General features: G+C 46.0%; 1 protein-coding gene across 1 annotated transcript in view; it reads left to right on the top strand.

Annotated features, from left to right (window-relative positions):
• Window positions 1–19662, top strand: part of LOC124110477 (transient receptor potential cation channel subfamily M member-like 2) — a 57373-nt gene that overhangs the window by 6883 nt on the left and 30828 nt on the right. Inside the window, exons 6-18 of the mRNA XM_048387475.1 lie at window positions 653–863; window positions 2348–2561; window positions 2813–2960; window positions 6011–6104; window positions 6974–7104; window positions 7719–7910; window positions 11105–11269; window positions 11917–12098; window positions 12577–12829; window positions 14579–14666; window positions 15886–15965; window positions 17106–17234; window positions 18556–18699. Of these exons, the coding sequence (XP_048243432.1) occupies window positions 653–863; window positions 2348–2561; window positions 2813–2960; window positions 6011–6104; window positions 6974–7104; window positions 7719–7910; window positions 11105–11269; window positions 11917–12098; window positions 12577–12829; window positions 14579–14666; window positions 15886–15965; window positions 17106–17234; window positions 18556–18699 (2031 nt within the window). The remainder of the gene's footprint in view (window positions 1–652; window positions 864–2347; window positions 2562–2812; window positions 2961–6010; window positions 6105–6973; window positions 7105–7718; window positions 7911–11104; window positions 11270–11916; window positions 12099–12576; window positions 12830–14578; window positions 14667–15885; window positions 15966–17105; window positions 17235–18555; window positions 18700–19662) is intronic.

Consider the following 19662-nt stretch of genomic DNA (forward strand, 5'->3'; position numbering starts at 1 on the left):
CCATTAAACAATATATCACGTGACAAACCACTGATGTGGGTCCTACTCCGCACCCACCTGACCCGAGTACTCCCCTGACCCATCCCAGCCCTACATTGAAGCATGGTTAACTGGCACCATATGTGTCAAGTTGTCCATAGTTGGTGGCAACACCACGGTACCATTGTTAGTTGATATGGAATCCGTGTTGGCAAGGTTTCCTTGTATGTATGTTTGTTTTGCAATTAGAATCTAAATTTGTGTTTTCTTTTTGAGAACATCATGATTTGTCAAGTTTCTGACAACTGTATACAGGGATTTATCAAGAGGCTGATATTGGCCCAGTCATATAAACTTTCCAATTTTGAACTAAAATTTTCCCAATTCATGTGACAATGTATTAATGTTTGTAACTAATAACTAATTTTTGGGCTGAGTATGCACTTATGACAGATCAATAAATAGAAACAGGTTTTAATGTTTTGTTTTATGTTATTGCAATCTCAAAATACCCCTGAATTTAAGAAATTTTGAAAATTAAAAAAATCCCACATTTGAACAAATAGCATTTATTTCTCAAATTTGCCTGCCAGGGGCACTAAGTTAAACATCCTGGACTCATCCTCATCGGATATATGATGAAAGAAAGTGCCACTAACCCTCTGAATTACAGCACAAGGACCCACAGGAACTAGAGAACTCGGGCTACAAGCCATCGTCAGGGAAGTACAACTTGAACCCAAACCACACCCACTTCATCCTGGGGGAGGAAGTCACCTCGCAGGAACTCATCAACTTCCGATATAACCTGGAACTTCGCTTCCAGATGCCCGTGGGTCGTCCCCGGCGATATCGACGGATGCCTTCAAGTCAGACCACCCTGTGTATGTAGAGCTGTGTGAAGAGAGAGGCAGTGATAGCATGGTTTGGAAGAAATGCTAATCCACTAAACTAACTAAACTCACACAAGTAATAATGTTGGTTAAAATAACAGTACTGTCTGGAATGTGACTGCATGTGCAAACAGTACTTATTCCCTGTTGCAGAGAACAGTGAGGTTATAACAGTTCTTATTCCTTGTGGCAGGGAACAGTGAGGTTATAACAGTACTTATTCCCAGTGGCAGGGAACAGTGAGGTTATAACAGTTCTTATTGCTAGTGGCAGGGAACAGTGAGGTTATAACAGTACTTATTGCTAGTGGCAGGGAACAGTGAGGTTATAACAGTACTTATTGCTAGTGGCAGGGAACAGTGAGGTTATAACAGTACTTATTATGCTAGTGGCAGGGAACAGTGAGGTTATAACGGTACTTATTGCTAGTGGCAGGGAACAGTGAGGTTATAACAGTACTTATTCCTAGTGGCAGGGAACAGTGGAGTTATTACTTCACTTATTCCTATTGGCAGGGAACAGTGAGGTTATTATAGTTCTTATTCCCAGTGACAGGGAACAGTGAGGTTATAACAGTACTTATTCCTAGTGGCAGGGAACAGTGAGGTTATAACAGTTCTTATTCATAGTTGCAGGGAACAGGGAGGATATAACAGTTCTTATTCCTAGTGTCAGGGAACAGTGAGGTTATAACAGTTCTTATTCCTAGTGTCAGGAAACAGTGAGGTTATAACCGTTCTTATTCCTAGTGGCAGAGAACAGGGAGGTTATTGTTTCACTTGTTTCACTTATTGTTTCCTGGCAGGGAACAGTGAGGTTATTACAGTTCATATTCCTAGTTGCAGGGAACAGTGAAGTTATTACTTTACATATTTGTAGATGCAGGGAACAGTGAGGTTATTACAGTTCATATTCCTAGTTGCAGGGAACAGTGAAGTTATTACTTTACATATTTGTAGATGCAGGGAACAGGGAGGTTATTACAGTTCATATTCCTAGTGGCAGGGAACAGTGAAGTTATTACTTTACATATTTGTAGATGCAGGGAACAGTGAGGTTATTACAGTTCATATTCCTAGTGGCAGGGAACAGTGAAGTTATTACTTTACATATTTTTAGATGCAGGGAACAGTGAGGTTAAAACGTACTTGTTCCCAGTTGCAGGGAACAGTGAGGTTATAACAGTTCTTATTCCTAGTGGCAGGGAACAGTGAAGTTATTACTTTACATATTTTTAGATGCAGGGAACAGTGAGGTTAAAACGTACTTGTTCCCAGTTGCAGGGAACAGTGAAGTTATTACTTTACTTGTTCCCAGTTGCAGGGAACAGTGAGGTTATAACATACTTGTTCCCAGTTGCAGGGAACAGGGAGGTTATAACAGTTCTTATTCCTAGTGGCAGGGAACAGTGAAGTTATTACTTTACTTATTTTTAGATGCAGGGAACAGCGATGTTATAACATACTTGTTCCCAGTTGCAGGGAACAGTGAGGTGGATCTGGTGCAGACCCACATGCCTACAGTGGAGGGGACCACCACTCCTGTCATCGGCCTCCTGATTCAGGGAGGACCGCCCGATATTGACCACACCCTTGCCCTCCTCAAGAAGAAGATACCTGTGATAGTTATGAAAGGCTTTGGTCTCGCAGCTGATCTGATTGCATTTGCCTACCAGGAAATGAAGGAAAGGTAAGCATTAGAGATGCTTCACAATGTTGTGAAATATGTTTTAGAAAGTCAGAAATGGCTTCCACTTTCATGATTAAGTCTCAAAGTACATCATATAGTAATCATGATATATTTTTTTATCTGCAGAAAAAGAAGTCAAAGTGACCTTATAGTTGATATTTAACATCAAGGACTGTGTCCTTCCTTGAAAGAAGTAGCTATTTACAGGCTTGTGCAATGATTTAAATCTTATCATGTATCCATGGTAACAGATCTGATGATGACCACGTCAACATGTTCGTCAAACCAGAACTGATGAAGAAGGTCAAGGATGCATTTCCAAAGGATTTCAAGGACGATGATCTTGCTCGTAATGAGTGTCGGGACAAGATTCTAGAGTGTGCAATAATGGCTCATCAGGTTAGTTTGTGCATGGACGCTGTGGTCAGAGCCTTGTGTGCACTTGTGCGACTTATCCGTGATCCCCACTTTCCCCACTTTCTCAGCATCATCCACTCACTCACTCACTCACTTAACCACGTGGCCTTCCAATATAGGTCATCTGTGTTCCAGTCTGATTCACCCTACCCAAGAAGATCTGTGATCTTCATAGGTCTTCAGCAACCCATTCTTGCCGTAAAAGGCAACTAGGCTTGCTGTAAGAGACGACTATGCATGTCATAAGAGGCGACATTAACGGGATCGGGTGATCAGGCTCGTTGACTTGGTTCATGCATGTCATCATATCCCAATTGCATGGATAGATGCTCATTATGTCAATCACTGGATTGTCTGGCCCAGACTCGATTGTTTACAAACAACCGTCATGTGGCTGGAATATAGCTGAGTGTCGCATTTTACAACAAACAAACAAAACAAAAATCTGACTCACCCAACCCCCCTGACTGAGATGTGTGATCTGTGTGTTGCAGGACAGTCTCACCCCTCCCTATCCCCCTGACTGAGACGTGTGATCTGTGTGTTGCAGGACAGTCTCACCCCTTCCTATCCCCCTGACTGAGACGTGTGATCTGTGTGTTGCAGCACAGTCTCACCCCCTTCCTATCCCCATGACTGAGACGTGTGATCTGTGTGTTGCAGGACAAACTCACCCCTCCCTATCCCCCTGACTGATCTGTGTGATCTGTGTGTTGCAGGACAAACTCACCCTCTCCCTATCCCCCTGACTGAGATGTGTGATCTGTGTGTTGCAGGACAGTTTCACCCCCTTCCTATCCCCCTGACTGAGACGTGTGATCTGTGTGTTGCAGGACAAACTCACCCCTCCCTATCCCCCTGACTGAGATGTGTGATGTGTGTGTTGCAGGACAAACTCACCCCCTCCCTATCCCCCTGACTGAGACGTGTGATCTGTGTGTTGCAGGACAGTCTCACCCCCTCCCTATCCCCCTGACTGAGACGTGTGATCTGTGTGTTGCAGGACAGTTTCACCCCCTTCCTATCCCCGTGACTGAGACGTGTGATCTGTGTGTTGCAGGACAAACTCACCCCTCCCTATCCCCCTGACTGAGACTGTGATCTGTGTGTTGCAGGACAGTCTCACCCCTCCCTATCCCCCTGACTGAGACGTGTGATCTGTGTGTTGCAGGACAGTCTCACCCCCTTCCTATCCCGGTGACTGAGACGTGTGATCTGTGTGTTGCAGGACAGTCTCACCCCCTCCCTATCCCCCTGACTGAGACGTGTGATCTGTGTGTTGCAGGACAGTCTCACCCCCTTCCTATCCCCGTGACTGAGACGTGTGATCTGTGTGTTGCAGGACAAACTCACCCCTCCCTATCCCCCTGACTGAGATGTGTGATGTGTGTGTTGCAGGACAGTCTCACCCCTCCCTATCCCCCTGACTGAGACGTGTGATGTGTGTGTTGCAGGACAGTCTCACCCCGTCCCTATCCCCCTGACTGAGACGTGTGATGTGTGTGTTGCAGGACAGTCTCACCCCTCCCTATCCCCCTGACTGATCTGTGTGATCTGTGTGTTGCAGGACAAACTCACCCCTCCCTATCCCCCTGACTGAGATGTGTGATGTGTGTGTTGCAGGACAGTCTCACCCCTCCCTATCCCCCTGACTGAGACGTGTGATGTGTGTGTTGCAGGACAGTCTCACCCCTCCCTATCCCCCTGACTGATCTGTGTGATCTGTGTGTTGCAGGACAGTCTCACCCCTCCCTATCCCCCTGACTGATCTGTGTGATCTGTGTGTTGCAGGACAGTCTCACCCCTCCCTATCCCCCTGACTGAGATGTGTGATCTGTGTGTTGCAGGACAGTCTCACCCCTCCCTATCCACCTGACTGATCTGTGTGATCTGTGTGTTGCAGGACAGTCTCATCCCTCCCTATCCCCCTGACTGATCTGTGTGATCTGTGTGTTGCAGGACAGTCTCACCCCTTCCTATCCCCCTGACTGATCTGTGTGATCTGTGTGTTGCAGGACAGTCTCACCCCTCCCTATCCCCCTGACTGATCTGTGTGATCTGTGTGTTGCAGGACAGTCTCATCCCTCCCTATCCCCCTGACTGAGACGTGTGATCTGTGTGTTGCAGGACAGTCTCACCCCTCCCTATCCCCCTGACTGATCTGTGTGATCTGTGTGTTGCAGGACAGTCTCACCCCTCCCTATCCCCCTGCCTGAGATGTGTGATCTGTGTGTTGCAGGACAAACTCACCCCTCCCTATCCCCATGACTGATCTGTGTGATCTGTGTGTTGCAGGACAGTCTCACCCCTCCCTATCCCCCTGACTGAGATGTGTGATGTGTGTGTTGCAGGACAGTCTCACCCCTCCCTATCCCCCTGACTGATCTGTGTGATCTGTGTGTTGCAGGACAGTCTCACCCCTCCCTATCCCCCTGACTGAGACGTGTGATCTGTGTGTTGCAGGACAGTCTCACCCCTCCCTATCCCCCTGACTGATCTGTGTGATCTGTGTGTTGCAGGACAGTCTCACCCCTCCCTATCCCCCTGACTGAGACGTGTGATCTGTGTGTTGCAGGACAGTCTCACCCCTCCCTATCCCCCTGACTGATCTGTGTGATCTGTGTGTTGCAGGACAGTCTCACCCCTCCCTATCCCCCTGACTGAGACGTGTGATCTGTGTGTTGCAGGACAGTCTCACCCCTCCCTATCCCCCTGACTGATCTGTGTGATCTGTGTGTTGCAGGACAGTCTCACCCCTCCCTATCCCCCTGACTGATCTGTGTGATCTGTGTGTTGCAGGACAGTCTCACCCCTCCCTATCCCCCTGACTGATCTGTGTGATCTGTGTGTTGCAGGACAGTCTCACCCCTCCCTATCCCCCTGACTGATCTGTGTGATCTGTGTGTTGCAGGACAGTCTCACCCCTTCCTATCCCCCTGACTGAGATGTGTGATCTGTGTGTTGCAGGACAGTCTCACCCCTCCCTATCCCCCTGACTGAGACGTGTGATCTGTGTGATCTGTGTGTTGCAGGACAGTCTCACATACCTGACAATCCTAGACACCAGCAGTAAGGAGTCGGATCTCACCCACCTCAACAAGTACATCCTGAAAGCACTCTTCAAAGGTGAGTTTCATGCCCGGTGCTATCCATATTAACTTGTCAGCTTCAGGGAACCATAAAATAAGTAAAAAGCAAAAATTCATTTGGTTGACAAGACTAATGTTTTTCTGTTATGTGAGATATGCACAAACAATTTTCTATTTGATGTACCTTATGAATTTAGAACTGGTTGTTAATATTGAACATTTTCCAATGAGCCCAAATAATGTGGTGCAATGTTTGCATTCTGTATACTATATAATCACTGTGATCATTGTGATGCAAACACTCTCTCCTGTACATCCGTGTTCATCTCACTGCTCACAACATTACTGAAGAGCTGGTTATATGGTTTGATTGTATGACAAGATTATATCCCTCCAGCTCAGACACGGAAACTGGGATTCGATGGCAGTGTGATTGTATAACAAGCTTATATCCCTCCAGCTCAGACACAGAAACTGGGATTCGATGGCAGCGTGATTGTATAACATGCTTATATCCCTCCAGCTCAGACTCAGAAACTGGGGACTTGATGGCAGCGTGATTGTATAACATGCTTATATCCCTCCAGCTCAGACTCAGAAACTGGGGACTTGATGGCAGCATGATTATATAACATGCTTATATCCCTCCAGCTTAGACACAGAAACTGGGGATTCGATGGCAGCGTGATTGTATAACATGCTTATATCCCTCCAGCTCAGACACGGAAACTGGGGATTCGATGGCAGCGTGATGGTATAACATGCTTATATCCCTCCAGCTCAGTCACGGAAACTGGGGATTCGATGGCAGCTTGATTGTATAACATGCTTATATCCCTCAAGCTCTGACACGGAAACTGGGATTAGATGGCAGTGTGATTGTATAACATGCTTATATCCCTCCAGCTCAGACACGGAAACTGGGGACTCGATGGCGGGAACAAATCCAGAGGGACCTTCAACTCACTCTGGACTGGAACAGACCTGATCTAGCAAACACTGAAATCTTCAAGAAATATAACTGGATTAATATCAAGGTTTGTTACTGTATATATAAGAGTATTTGGTTGGACGTACAACACTCCAATCTTCATGATCTTTTCCTGTATCAGAACATGTATGTACAGAACACTCCTGTTACTTATACCACAGATTGGTGGGGATTCTGGGAGGCAATATTCATGTAGTATGAAGAGCTACTAGACTGATAGGAGCTCATAGAAGCAGTCTAGTTCGGCAGTGTGGAAACTGGACATTTTTAGTCAGTCAACAATCTTGCCTCAGGAAGATGACCTCGGTGTTGTGAAAGCATTTTATGCATTTATTATATACACATCATAGTAAACTGATCTAACTTGGAATGTTGCACAGATTGTAGCCCCATCTTGCTTTCTTTATTGCAAATGTTGCCCTTGAGAACTTGGTGATGTTTATTTCAATTGATGTGTTTTTTGACTGAATATACGCCCCAAAAGGTTATTTCTCAGTCAGATTGTACTTTGGGCCAGTAAAATGATATGAGTTGGAAAGCTTTTTATTTGTTATAGCCTATTCTTCAGGGATGGAATCTTATTACTATTTTGTTATGGCCTATTGTTGAGACACCCCTGGGTCAGTATCACAGAGGTTGATGTTGTCCATGGTGTTGCAGGTGGAGGACCACGTGTTTCATCAGGCGCTGATCAGAACAGGCCGCGAGGAGTTTGTGGAGCTGTTTCTCAACAAGGGCTTCCGGGTCCACCGCTACCTCCACCACAAGCGTCTGCACAACCTGTTTGAGAATGCCCAGGACAAGGAGTTCTTCATCGGGGTCTGTCTGGAGGGTGTGCTGGGGAAGTCTGTGGTAGGTGACATCGGGGTCTGTCTGGAGGGTGTGCTGGGGAAGTCAGTGGTAGGTGACATCAGGGTCTGTCTGGAGGGTGTGCTGGGGAAGTCAGTGCTAGGTGACATCGGGGTCTGTCTGGAGGGTGTGCTGGGGAAGTCAGTGGTAGGTGACATCGGGGTCTGTATGGAGGGTGTGTTCGGGAAGTCAGTGGTAGGTGACATCGGGGTCTGCCTGGAGGGTGTGTTCGGGAAGTCAGTGGTAGGTGACATTGGGGTCTGCCTGGAGGGTGTGCTAGGGAAGTCTGTGGTAGGTGACATCGGGGTCTGTCTGGAGGGTGTGCTGGGGAAGTCAGTGCTAGGTGACATCAGGGTCTGTCTGGAGGGTGTGCTGGGGAAGTCAGTGCTAGGTGACATCGGGGTCTGTCTTGAGGGTGTGTTGGGGAAGTCAGTGGTAGGTGACATCGGGGTCTGTCTGGAGGGTGTGTTGGGGAAGTCAGTGGTAGGTGACATCAGGGTCTGTCTTGAGGGTGTGCTGGGGAAGTCAGTGGTAGGTGATATCGGGGTCTGTCTTGAGGGTGTGCTAGGGAAGTCAGTGGTAGGTGACATCGGGGTCTGTCTGGAGGGTGTGCTGGGGAAGTCAGTGGTAGGTGACATCAGGGTCTGTCTGGAGCGTGTGCTGGGGAAGTCAGTGCTAGGTGACATCAGGGTCTGTCTGGAGGGTGTGCTGGGGAAGTCAGTGCTAGGTGACATCGGGGTCTGTCTGGAGGGTGTGTTGGGGAAGTCAGTGGTAGGTGACATCAGGGTCTGTCTTGAGGGTGTGCTGGGGAAGTCAGTGGTAGGTGATATCGGGGTCTGTCTTGAGGGTGTGCTAGGGAAGTCAGTGGTAGGTGACATCGGGGTCTGTCTGGAGGGTGTGCTGGGGAAGTCAGTGGTAGGTGACATCAGGGTCTGTCTGGAGCGTGTGCTGGGGAAGTCAGTGCTAGGTGACATCAGGGTCTGTCTGGAGGGTGTGCTGGGGAAGTCAGTGCTAGGTGACATCAGGGTCTGTCTGGAGGGTGTGCTTGGGAAGTCTGTGGTGGGTGACATCAGGGTCTGTCTTGAGGGTGTGCTGGGGAAGTCAGTGCTAGGTGACATCAGGGTCTGTCTGGAGGGTGTGCTGGGGAAGTCAGTGCTAGGTGACATCGGGGTCTGTCTGGAGGGTGTGTTGGGGAAGTTTGTGGTAGGTGACATCGGGGTCTGTCTGGAGGGTGTGTTGGGGAAGTTTGTGGTAGGTGACATCGGGGTCTGTCTGGAGGGTGTGCTGGGGAAGTCTGTGGTAGGTGACATCGGGGTCTGTCTTGAGGGTGTGTTCGGGAAGTCAGTGGTAGGTGACATCGGGGTCTGCCTGGAGGGTGTGCTGGGGAAGTCTTTGGTAGGTGACATCGGGGTCTCTCTGGAGGGTGTGCTGGGGAAGTCTGTGGTAGGTGACATCGGGGTCTGCCTGGAGGGTGTGCTGGGGAAGTCAGTGCTAGGTGATATCGGAGTCTGTCTTGAGGGTGTGCTAGGGAAGTCTGTGGTAGGTGACATCGGGGTCTGTCTGGAGGGTGTGCTTGGGAAGTCAGTGGTAGGTGACATCAGGGTCTGTCTGGAGCGTGTGCTGGGGAAGTCAGTGCTAGGTGACATCAGGGTCTGTCTGGAGGGTGTGCTGGGGAAGTCAGTGCTAGGTGACATCAGGGTCTGTCTGGAGGGTGTGCTTGGGAAGTCTGTGGTGGGTGACATCAGGGTCTGTCTTGAGGGTGTGCTGGGGAAGTCAGTGCTAGGTGACATCAGGGTCTGTCTGGAGGGTGTGCTGGGGAAGTCAGTGCTAGGTGACATCGGGGTCTGTCTGGAGGGTGTGTTGGGGAAGTTTGTGGTAGGTGACATCGGGGTCTGTCTGGAGGGTGTGTTGGGGAAGTTTGTGGTAGGTGACATCGGGGTCTGTCTGGAGGGTGTGCTGGGGAAGTCTGTGGTAGGTGACATCGGGGTCTGTCTTGAGGGTGTGTTCGGGAAGTCAGTGGTAGGTGACATCGGGGTCTGCCTGGAGGGTGTGCTGGGGAAGTCTTTGGTAGGTGACATCGGGGTCTCTCTGGAGGGTGTGCTGGGGAAGTCTGTGGTAGGTGACATCGGGGTCTGTCTGGAGGGTGTGCTGGGGAAGTCTTTGGTAGGTGACATCAGGGTCTGTCTGGAGGGTGTGGTGGGGAAGTCAGTAGTAGGTGACATCGGGGTCTGTCTGGAGGGTGTGCTGGGGAAGTCTTTGGTAGGTGACATTGGGGTCTGTCTGGAGGGTGTGCTGGGGAAGTCAGTGGTAGGTGACATCGGGGTCTGTCTGGAGGGTGTGCTGGGGAAGTCAGTGGTAGGTGACATCAGGGTCTGTCTGGAGGGTGTGCTTGGGAAGTCTGTGGTAGGTGACATCGGGGTCTGTTTGGAGGGTGTGCTGGGGAAGTCAGTGGTAGGTGACATCGGGGTCTGTCTGCTATTGCTGTTACTATGCCTCCTCTTCTGTGGACAAATCAGATGTCTGGTTTTGCTAGTAAGACATTTCTTAAGACCCTTCCACAGAAGATGTACTTTTCTGGAGATTATTTGTGGCGACTTCTCCTGCATCTTGACAGATTGGACAGATTCACTGGTTGTTGACTTAGGTGGATACTTGATGAAACAATCTGAAACATTCTGAAACAATCTGAAACAATCTGAAACAATCTGAAACAATCTAAACAATCTGAAACAATCTAAAACAATCTGAAACAATCTGAAACATTCTGAAACAATCTGAAACAATCTAAAACTATCTGAAACATTCTGAAACAATCTGAAACAATCTGAAACAATGCAGATAAGGGGCTATGATGAACCCTGTTGTGTAGTCCCTATGGAGTGGCAGCGAACTTTTCAATGAAGCCAGGGAGGATTCCGGGATACACATGGTCCCTGGCAACCTATGTTTGTCCCGCAGGTTGACTACTTGGACGGTGGTCAGATTCAGCGACTGGTTGATTACTTGTCAAAACAGTTACTCATAATATCCATTTTTGGTGTATCTGGCCCAGGTTCAAGTATCTAAAGGTCACTGTCATACAGTCGGAATATTACTAAATGGGGCTTTATGCAACAAAATACCAAATAAATATAATTTTCATAACCTTTGAGTTCATAGCGTCCAGGATTAAGTTTTGTGATGACCTCCAATTGCAGGACCCGTATGCTCCGCTGGACCGTGAGTTTGTTGAGACTGAGAGCTGTGACCTGAACCGGCTGATATACAGGTGTACGCGACTATCGAAGCTGGTCAACCCTTACACGTTGTCCATGAACGCCCTCGGCTCGTACATCACGGACAAGGATGTGGCTGAGAGGAGGGTAAGATACCTGGAGCTTAGGCTAAAAAAAATAATAGTCTTCGTTCTCTGGCCCCGCCCGCATCATCATAAAGTCTGTTCGTTTTTATTTCCATTTTCAAAATTTAGTTCCCGCACTATATTTTCAAAGGCCATTGACTGAGATCCAATTCTTTTATTTTTGAAGCCTTAGGTAGATTGAGATTGGGTTTTATACATGAACATGAATTATGATCATATTTGCATGTCCATTTCTTTATGTTTAATATATATTGAAGTGTATCAGTCACATTTTGAATATTGTTTGGAGAATTGTGAAAAAATATGATGCCATGTGATACTTTTACAAAAACAAAATGAATGGAGGAGTCAAAGTAAAAAAAATGAAAAGTGGAAAAAGATTCTTTGATTCCACTTAGTGCTAAGTGTTAACCACAGTAAAGTTGTGTCTGTAACGATAAAGTAGCAAGACTGACAAAGAAATTTAAGAACATTGCATGTGGAGCAACATATCTAGAGAATTTTAAGAGATAAGAAAAAAATCCTCAATGTTTTGTTTTGTTTGCTTCACGCTTATTGAACATGATTTTTCTAAACCAAAAGTGAAGCAAACATAAAAATCATCTTGCATGGAGGTCTGTAGACACCATGTCCTCTGACCATGTGCAGGCTGTCAACACGCTGGTGTTCTGGGCAGCGCTGACCAACAGACCGAAGCTGGCCAAGGTGTTCTGGCGCAAGACGGAGGACCCCATGGCGATGGCTCTTATCATCAGCATGCTGATGCACAACCTGGCCAAGCGGTGGTGCAAGGAGCCGGACATCCGGTACAGTGTCAAAAACACAGCAATGTGAGTACACCCACTTCCTCATCCATACCTGGACACCTGGTGTTCAATGATCAGGACCAGTCATAAAGACTGTCCATTTACTATTTGGGGGCGGAGGGGGCTGAGGTGTTTGTCTGTCACTGCTGTCACTGCCTCAAGTCATACTTCATACTTGCAAGGAAGCAGCAAAAACAATTTGGGGGGGGACCAACATTATTTTCTTCAAAGAAAGAAGTTAGTCGACTTTCACTACAAGCATAGTCGCCTCTTGCGGCAGGCATGGGTTGCTGAAGACCTTTTCTCTACCCAGATCTTCACGGGTCACTTGACCAAGGAGGCGCCCAATGGTAGAACCACCATCCTTTCACTCTCTGGGTGACACTCTGTCCACGACCTAGGAAGCAATCCCTCTGAAATAGGCTAAACTTCATGTTCTACTCTAAAGGTAGGACTGCATCAGTCATGTTTGAGCTATGAGCATGTTGTGGTTGTGTTGCAGTGAGTTTGGCAAGATGGCCGTCAGCCTGTTGGACCTCTGCTACAAGGACTCCACCAATCAGGCCTTTCAAGCTCTCAACAAGACTCTGCAAGACTTCAATGACAAGACAGTGGTGGAGATTGCCAGGATGGGCAAAAACAAATGGTTCATTGCCCATCCTTGTTGCCAGAAGTGGCTGTCTCGCCGTTGGTATGGAAACCTACACATCCGAGAGTTGGACTGGGGGCAGCCCACGCTACCCGACTGGCTCAAGGTAAATTGCTTGATAGGCAGGACTTAGAAGTTGACGGATGACAAAGTAGACACAATTTAAGGATAACAACTTCTTTGTTTACTGTAAAGGTGACATTTTGGTATAGATCCTTATACCGTTGTCAAGCAAGGATTTAGTTCAAGGTATTATGGCAGACTAACAACTGTTGGCAATACTCATGAGAAATAGGGGGGAAATTATTCTTTATTTTCTGGGGACCCTTGATTGACAACAGTATAAGGATCTAAAACGAAATGTCGCCTTTACAGTAAATAAAGAAGTTGCTTTCCATACATCCATAAATGTAACATGGCAGACGGCAACTAATGGCTGGTGGTAATACTCATGAGAAATAGATGGAAATTATTCAGGAGACATTTAATTTGTGGGGACCCTTTCCCCTTTGTTTTCAACATAGCAACTAAAAGGCCACTATGCTTGCCGTAAAAAGTGACTATGCTTGTCGTAAGAGGCGACTAACGGGATCCGGTGGTCAGGCTCGCTGACTTGGTTGATGCATGTCATCGATCCCAATTGCGTGGATCGATGCTCATGATATTAATCACTGGATTGTCTGGTCCAGACTCGATTATTTACAGACCGCCGTCGTATAGCTGGAATATTGCTGAGTGCGGCATTAAACAACAAACCAACAAACCAACCATCAACATAGCAACAAACAAAGTTAAGCTCCCTTAGACTCTTTTCACAACTTGTACACCTCACTGGCATTACAGTGGCAGTGGGGTAGCCATCTTCCATCTTACTTCTTTCAACATCCATGATGGTCGACAAGCCTGAGACAACTAACTTGTGGTCATCCTTGACTAGCAGCACTTGAAGATTATAATTGTGAACCAGTTCCCAGTGAAAAGCGTTTAGAAGTGTTCCACGTAAGGAAGAGAATTGTAGTTAAAGTGTTCACTCATCACACTGGAGAGGAGGAGACTGAAGGCTAAGTTTGATTCCTGGGACAGTGTGTGAAGTCACTTGCTGGTGCCCCTGCCATAAAGATAAGGATCGGCAGAGTACAGCGTACCCGGAAGGTCAAACATGAATTACCTGTGTCATTAGGAAGATGTATTGTAGTGTAATGATCTGGCACACAATGAAACAAAGTTAGAGCTGCAAAGATATGTTTAGTGGACTGTTTCTGTGTGGAGTTTATTTTACAATCTGGTTTATCTTACTGATTTTGGCTGGACTAACGAGTCTATGCATAGTCCAATCAAAATCGCGCACCAAAATCGAAATTCAGTTCGTAAACTTTCTTGCAGATTTCGCTCGATTGCAGGATTTGCAAAACATGAGCACCGCCAACTCGTCAGCAGATATTTTCCAAATCTTTTCATGTTTTTAATCAAGGTGATCACTTGTTTTGATGCATTTCCCGATGTAAGACCTGTTTTATCACAATATAGATCTTGATAATCGATCAGATTGTCCTTTCTCGGCGCCACCATTTTGTGTGAAGCAAACTCAAGCAATACGAGGTGGAATCTGATTGGTCCACAGGTGAGGCGTAGAAGGGACATAACTGGTTATAGCCACTGGTCGCGCTACGATTGAGCCCAGTAATTCCAGCCTAGTTCGGCAAGGGTGGAAACTGGACTTTTAAAGTCAGTTAACTCTCTTGCCCCGGGAAGATGACGATCTGGTAGTAGGCCATCAGTATCTGCCAACTCAAAGTGTGAGTCAGTTCTGACATGGAGAAGAGGCCAGGATGCTACAGTGTTGTTGTTGTTCCAGATCTACCTGAGTGTTTTCCTCGTCTTCCCCATGTACGTGTGGGTCTACTTTGAACCGGAAGAGAAGGGAAAACAGAAGTTTGAAACAGGTACAAAGCCAATCCTCTTATCATTTTCATGAATAAATGTAGCCTTAATTTATTTTGAATGTTTCATATATTGTTTTCACTTTTACTCCTTTCAACAAGTTTCGACCCGTGAAGATCTGGGGCTTACAGCAACCGATGCTAAAAAGGCGACTATGCTTGTCATAAAAGGCGACATTAATGGGTGGTCAGGGTGGTTGACTTGGTTGATGCATGTCATGGTATCCCAATTGGGTGAATCGATGTTCATGATGTCAATAACTGCATTGTCTGGTGCAGACCCGATTATTTATAGACCACGTCAGATAGCTGAAATATTGCCGAGTGCGGCGTTAAATTAAGCAAACAAATCTAACAAGTTTAGATCTTTGACTATAGCTGTCTAAATAGTAGATGCATCTTAAACAGACGAAGGCTATTTATCATTCATCATTTCCTTTCTGTGTGAGCATTATGGTCAAAAGAGATCATCGTCCTATCAAATTGATCTTTGTTGAAAAACATTCTGAGGTATGGATACTGGTACATACTTTATAGGATCCTTATTGGTACAGTGTGATGAAGTTGATACAAATGGTATGATTGGTTTATTCTGAAATTATTGTAACCTGTGTTATGATTGGTTCAATGTGATATTGTCACAGGCATTCTTTTTGGTTCAGTGTGATATTGTCACAAACATTCTGATTGGTTCAGTGTAATATTGTCACAAACATTCTGATTGGTTCAGTGTAATATTATCACAGGCATTCTTTTTGGTTCAGTGTGATATTGTCACAGGCATTCTGATTGGTTCAGTGTGATATTGTCACAGGCATTCTTTTTGGTTCAGTGTGATATTGTCACAAACATTCTGATTGGTTCAGTGTAATATTGTCACAGGCATTCTGATTGGTTCAGTGTGATATTGTCACAGGCATTCTTTTTAGTTCAGTGTGATATTGTCACAGGCATTCTAATTGGTTCAGTGTGATATTGTCACAAACATTCTGATTGGTTCAGTATGATATTGTGACAAGCATTCTGATTGGTTTAAAGTAATGTTGTCACAACTATTCTAAATGGTTTAAGGTAATGATCTCGTGACACATATTTTGATTGGAAAAGTTGGAGGAGTATGTAAAAAATGATCTGACTGGTTCAATGTGATGATGTCACAAGCGTTCTGATTGGTTCAGTATATTGTCACAAGTATTCTAATTGGTCCAATGTGTTGCTACAGATGATGATGAAGAGGAGGTGGAGATTGCAGAGGACACCATGCTTCTGCGACCGACATCCATGGACTTGGGGGTCAAGAGGGTGGGTTGGGGACCGGGGTCCCAGTCTTTCTCTGTGACATGAGTCAGTGTCCGGCACGAATAAGGCCAAGGCCAAAGTTAACTTTTTTTTACAGGGGGGCAAATAAGATTATGCATTTCTTATTCAAGTTAACTTTCACAAGGAAAAATGTTTTCTATATTTTCTATATTCTGTTTTCCTGCCCCCACCCGGCACTGGCTACGGCACTGAAGGCTGTAACTATCAAGGGAAGCCAATTACCTATCAGCGCCAATTATCCGTTGGCTTCCCTTGTTAGTTTCCACCTTTTGTTATCTTATTACTTTTGTTGTCCTTACATTTACATATATATGCTCTCTGCCTCATGGCATTCATTCACCTGATGAAGGAGTAAGCATATACTCTGAAACGTTGTGTTCCTCATAATAAAGAAGCTGACATCCATATGTTCTCTTCCTCAGTTCTCAATGCTTCAATTTGGCTATAAATTGGACTGATTGAAACTGTCAGAAAAGTGAACATTTTTGTCTTGTACAAGCAGGACGAGATATAATCTCTGAGGACTAGTGAAATATACTTTCACTTGTCCTCTGAAATAGTTTAAAAAAATACAAATTTCTGAGGCTGAGACCCAGGATCTTTAACAGAAACATGTAACACAGGTTGATGTGTAGGGTGTTATGTCATGTAACCATGGTGACAGTTTATAAGATGTCATTTGTCGTAATGAGCAACAAGTAGATAGAAATTAAGAGAAACGCTCAATGATTTCCTTGAAAGATGGGGTAGCTTAGTGTTTTAAGGGTTCGCTTGTAATGCCAAAGACCCAGGTTCAATTGTACTATGTATGAAGCCCATTCTGGTATTCCCTGCCATGATATTGCTGTAATACTGCTAAAAGTGGCGGAAAACCATACTCTCTCTCTCTCTCTCTCTCTCACTCACTCACTCACTCACTCACTCACTCACTCACTCACTCACTCACTCAACCACTCAACCACTCAACCACTCACTCAACAACTCAACCACACAACCACACACTCACTCAACAACTCAACCACACAACCACACACTTGCAAGAAGCATGAATGTACACATTATTAAAGGAGCAAGTGTTTAAGAACAAAACATTGAAATGGTGGCAACATATCTTGTTTTCAGAAAAAATCTGTTGTGAAGCAGAAGCTACACAGTCTGATCGCTCGGGGGAACCTGGGGATCAAGCTGCCGCTATGGAAACAGATCTTCTATCTGTGGAGTGCCCCCATCACCAAGTTCTGGATCAATCAGGTGAGTACCATCCACATCCTCATCCATAGGGGGTTGAAGAGTTGCCTCCCTTACCTATGCCAGGTTCCACTGCTGTGAGTTTGAATCACTTTAGGACTGTTTAAGGTTGTTGATCTGTACTCATCCATAGGGGTTTGCAGAGTTACCTCCCTTAGCTATGCCAGGTTCTGCTGCTGTATGTTTGAAGCACTTGAGGTCTTTGTAAGGTTGTTGATCGTTACTCATCCATAGGGGGTTGCAGAGTTACCTCCCATAGCTATGCCAGGTTCCACTGCTGTGAGTTTGAATCACTTTAGGCCTGTTTAAGGCTGTTGATCTGTCCAGTAAATCAGGTCATAGATGCTTTCCCCATGAGCGTTATTCCTACACGAGGGTTTCACCTGAGTGGTAAGTTACATGTAGGACCACCCATGGGCATTCCGGGTAAGAATATAGGTCCCGGCAACCTGTGCTTGTTGCAAGAGGTGACTGAATGTCAGCGCGACTTGCTAAATTGCATGTCATTGTATTCCAAATGCATGGAGCGATGCTTATGATGTCAATAACCATATTGTCTAGTCTGGACTTAATTATTTACAAACCACCGTCGTATAGCTAGAATGTTGATAGTGGTGATAAACAACAAGCCAACCAACAAACATCTATGTCCTGACCTGGGACTTTCCTCCTTTAACTGACATGCTGTAAAAACTGAAACAATGTTACATGCCGCTTTTAGCAATATTAGAACTGATTTTATGTGTACCCTCTGTCATATACCCCCCACTCACTCATACACACACCCCATTCACCCATACAAACAACCACCCCCCACCCCCCACCTCCCACTCACCCATACACCCTCCCACTTATCAAGCCCCCTACTCACCAACCCACTTTTCCAGCCACCTACTCACCCATACACTCTCCACTCACCCACACACACACCCCTCATCCATACACATCCCCACTTAACAAGCCACCTTCTCACCAAAACACACCCCTACTTTTCCAGCCACCTACTCACCCATACACTCCCCACTCATCCATATTCCAGCCACCCACTCACCCATACAACCCCTTCACTTATCCAGCCACCCACTCACCCATACAACCCCCTCAAATATCCAGCCACCCACTCACCCATACACCCCCTCACTTATCCAGCCACCCACTCACCCATACACACTCCTACTTATCCAGCCACCCACTCACCCATACGCCCCTCACTTATCCAGCCACCTACTCACCCATACACACCCCAACTTATCCAGCCATCCACTCACCCATACGCCCCTCACTTATCCAGCCACCTACTCATACACTTAGCGTTGTGTTCCAGCTGTTCTATGTGTTCTTCCTGGTGCTGTTCAGTGTGGCAGTGTTGTGGCCCTCGTGCGGGAACGTCTACCTCAACAGCGTCGTCTTCATATGGACCGTCATCATCTGGGCAGAACTTGTCAGAGCTACACTTGTCAAGAAAGCGGTCAGTTCTATTTCAAACTTCCAGTTAGCTTTTGATTCACGAAGCACTAACGCTGCCCCTGTCATTGTACACCTGTGGGGATTCCAGGATAGAATAGCTCCGCAGCAACCTATGCTGGTCGTAAGAGGCAAATTTTTTAACTTATCCTGCATTACTCCGTATTGCATTTACTGCTATGTTTGACAGAGAGACGAACTGTGTGAGATCCAGCTGCTGAAGAAAGTTGTCCCAACCAGCCCAGGAGGCAGCGCCCTCTCACAGTCGGCACGTGACCCGGAAGTCATGACGTCACACCAAAAGACATAACTGCTTTGTCACCTCCACGGACGGACGTACTTTGTATCCCTTGTGGAAATTAAAGCTTATTATTTGTTTTTTATATTTTGCGTGTTTCTACATTCATTATATGCTGCTACATTGTTACCTGTTATGGGCCGTGACCTTAGGGTCTTCCCATTCGTAAATTGTAACGTTTATCGATCGTCTGTGGCTCACGTCACAGTAATTTACGGGCGCAATGTTGTTCCCGCCATTTTGTTTTCTTTCCCGCCATTTTGGTCATTCACCACGTGGCCACGTAATGTCGTGTTCTGCGTTTTGAATTCTCTCTTTGGCTTGGGTAATACATTACATTTATGTATGTTGTTTTGGTGTGCTTAAAGCCTTGCCTTTTCGCTACCTCTCAGCGTAATTGTTTCTTCTCATAAACTTCAATATAATACGAAGTTTATGAGTTACATTATGTCTCCCGTACTCTGTGGTTTTGCCACATGGTTACGTGTTTGCTTAAGGCTTTGCCTTTTCGCTCCCTTTTAGCGTACTTGTTTATCTCATAAACTTTAATAAAATATACTGTTTTTGAGTTACTTTATGCTTCCCATACTTTGTGATTGGCCACACATTATGCTTCCCGCACTTTGTGGCTTTGCCACATAGTTATGTTTTGCTTAAATTCCAGATTTT

Source organism: Haliotis rufescens, unplaced genomic scaffold (assembly GCF_023055435.1).
Source record: "Haliotis rufescens isolate VD_foot unplaced genomic scaffold, xgHalRufe1.0.p SCAF_7, whole genome shotgun sequence".
In the NCBI taxonomy this organism is placed as follows: Eukaryota; Metazoa; Mollusca; class Gastropoda; order Lepetellida; family Haliotidae; genus Haliotis; species Haliotis rufescens.